The sequence below is a fragment of the Galeopterus variegatus genome, unplaced genomic scaffold (assembly GCF_000696425.1).
Source record: "Galeopterus variegatus unplaced genomic scaffold, G_variegatus-3.0.2 Scaffold16624, whole genome shotgun sequence".
Lineage (NCBI taxonomy): Eukaryota > Metazoa > Chordata > Mammalia > Dermoptera > Cynocephalidae > Galeopterus > Galeopterus variegatus.
The window spans coordinates 16,392-18,367 of record NW_007742735.1 but is presented as its reverse complement, the minus strand read 5'-3'; the positions used below and the strand labels follow the sequence as shown (position 1 = coordinate 18,367).

Here is a 1,976-nt window from a genome sequence, read left to right as displayed (position 1 = left end):
AACTTCATGTTCATGTAACAGTCATCTGGCTGATCCGAGCAGGACACTGAGCTTATATCCACCCTATGGACTGTGTTTGATTTGGGAGAAGATTGAAGGAGCAAAAAGTAACCAGAGCATGAATTTCTGATAGCATTTTTCAAGAGAGAACAAAATCCCCAAGCCTAGCTACAACACAAATTTATGTCCAAACACCTCCAGCACAGATAGACGCACACAATTTTGATTTGCTCTTTGCCTTGGTATTTTCTCAAGTTTCTAAACACTTTACCACACTTAAATTTTCAAGGTATTTGAACAAACCATTAACAATTAATTACATATTTCAATCATTATCATCTTTTAAAAGTTTCAAACATGATTTTTTTTATTAATTAAAAAATAAAGCAAGAGTATTTTCACTGTGAATTTGAATAGAATTTTCTAAATATACTCGTTTGAAAAAAAAATGATCACTATGGCTGAAATAAGTATCACTTTAAACAGAGCTTTCAACAGCTTATACAAATCCCTTGGTATCTTGTTAAAGTGTAGGTTCTCGTCCATATGTGTAAAGTAGAGACTACTATCTTACATTTCTAACCCATAATGTAGATAATGCTGCTGACTTTTCAACAAATTTTGAGCAGCAAGGCGTTTGCATATTAAGAAAAAGGAAGGTTATATCTGTATTTGTTATCTATCATCATAAAAAGCTTTTCATTTGGCTAAGTGATTGCTACATATTCAATGCAATTTCTCATATTTTTGTTCACTCTATCAGTTAAAGAGGTTTTCCTGCTATGATCCAATACTCGCTGATGACACTTGGAAGCACATCCAATTCTTAGGCCATCCCCTAATTAGCAAAATTCTGAAAGCTGAGGAAATAGTGATCATATTGTGCTGTCAGCTGTCAGTTCCTCATCTTCATCATGACTTCTAGAAACACCTTTGCCAGAATCTCTTTTCAGGTGACAGCATCAGCAACCTCCACCCCTGGGCTTCCCAGACAGGCTGGAGGGCTGCACATTTAGGCAGCCTGTACCTTCAGTGGCAAATGTGCTTTGGATTCTAGGGGAGCATCCAAGAACTCTTCATCTCTACTATTAGGTTCCCTGACTCCCATAACCCTAGGCCCTTTACTGCCTATAGTTTAGACTCTAATTCCCTGTATTACAACAATTCCTGCTTGGAATACCTAGAGCAGCTTCTTTCTTACTGTACGAACATTGATGCCATAACTTAAGACTCCTCAGGTGTCATCTTCTCTGTTCTTAATGGAATTAGGAGAGGCATTGTCATGTCTGTGGTGCTGGCTTTGAGGAAGAGAAAAGAGAGATGGCAGATGATCCTTTCTGGCCCTTTGTACAAACAACCTCCAGAAATCTTCAAAGCATGGCTGAATATGACAAAAGTTAGCAGATGGAGACAAAGGTTGAGCATCTGGGGCAGCCCAGCCTCACACCTGTGCTTCCCTGGGGGCTCTATGTCATGACTTGTAACACTGCGGGAGGGATACTGCTATGCTGTTTACAGTAATAAGTTGCGACATCTTCAGGCTCCAGACTGCTTACGATGAGAGTAAAATCTTCCCCAGACACACTGCCACTGAATCTCAAAGGAACTCGAGTGTTGTACGACTGTTGTATAGTGGATGCACTACAGATCAAAAGCTTAGGAGCTTTTCCCGGTTTCTGTTGACACCAGGCTAACCAACTGCTAATGCCCTGACTTGTCCAGCAAGTGATGTTGACTCTGTCTTCCTAGAGATGCAGACAGGGAGGATGGAGACTGGGTCATCTGGACATCACATATGGCACATGAGATTGGAAACATAAAAACAAGTATTCACATAATCATGTTATCAGAGGACTTCTCTGAAGAGCCAGGCAGTACTGACCGCACTGGCTGAGTAAATTCCTAGTGTTGTGTTTCCTTACCTGGGAGCCAGAGCAGCAGGAGCTCCAGGAGCTGAGCAGGGACCCTCATGTCCA

At 40.8% G+C, this 1,976-nt stretch overlaps 1 gene segment (V, D, J or C); it reads right to left on the bottom strand.

Moving 5' to 3' along the window:
- Window positions 1-1,466: 1,466 nt before the first annotated feature.
- Window positions 1,467-1,976, bottom strand: part of LOC103582529 — a 1,461-nt gene continuing 951 nt past the window's right edge. The window contains 1 exon segment of the V gene segment in view: window positions 1,467-1,735. Within this exon segment, the coding sequence occupies window positions 1,467-1,735 (269 nt within the window).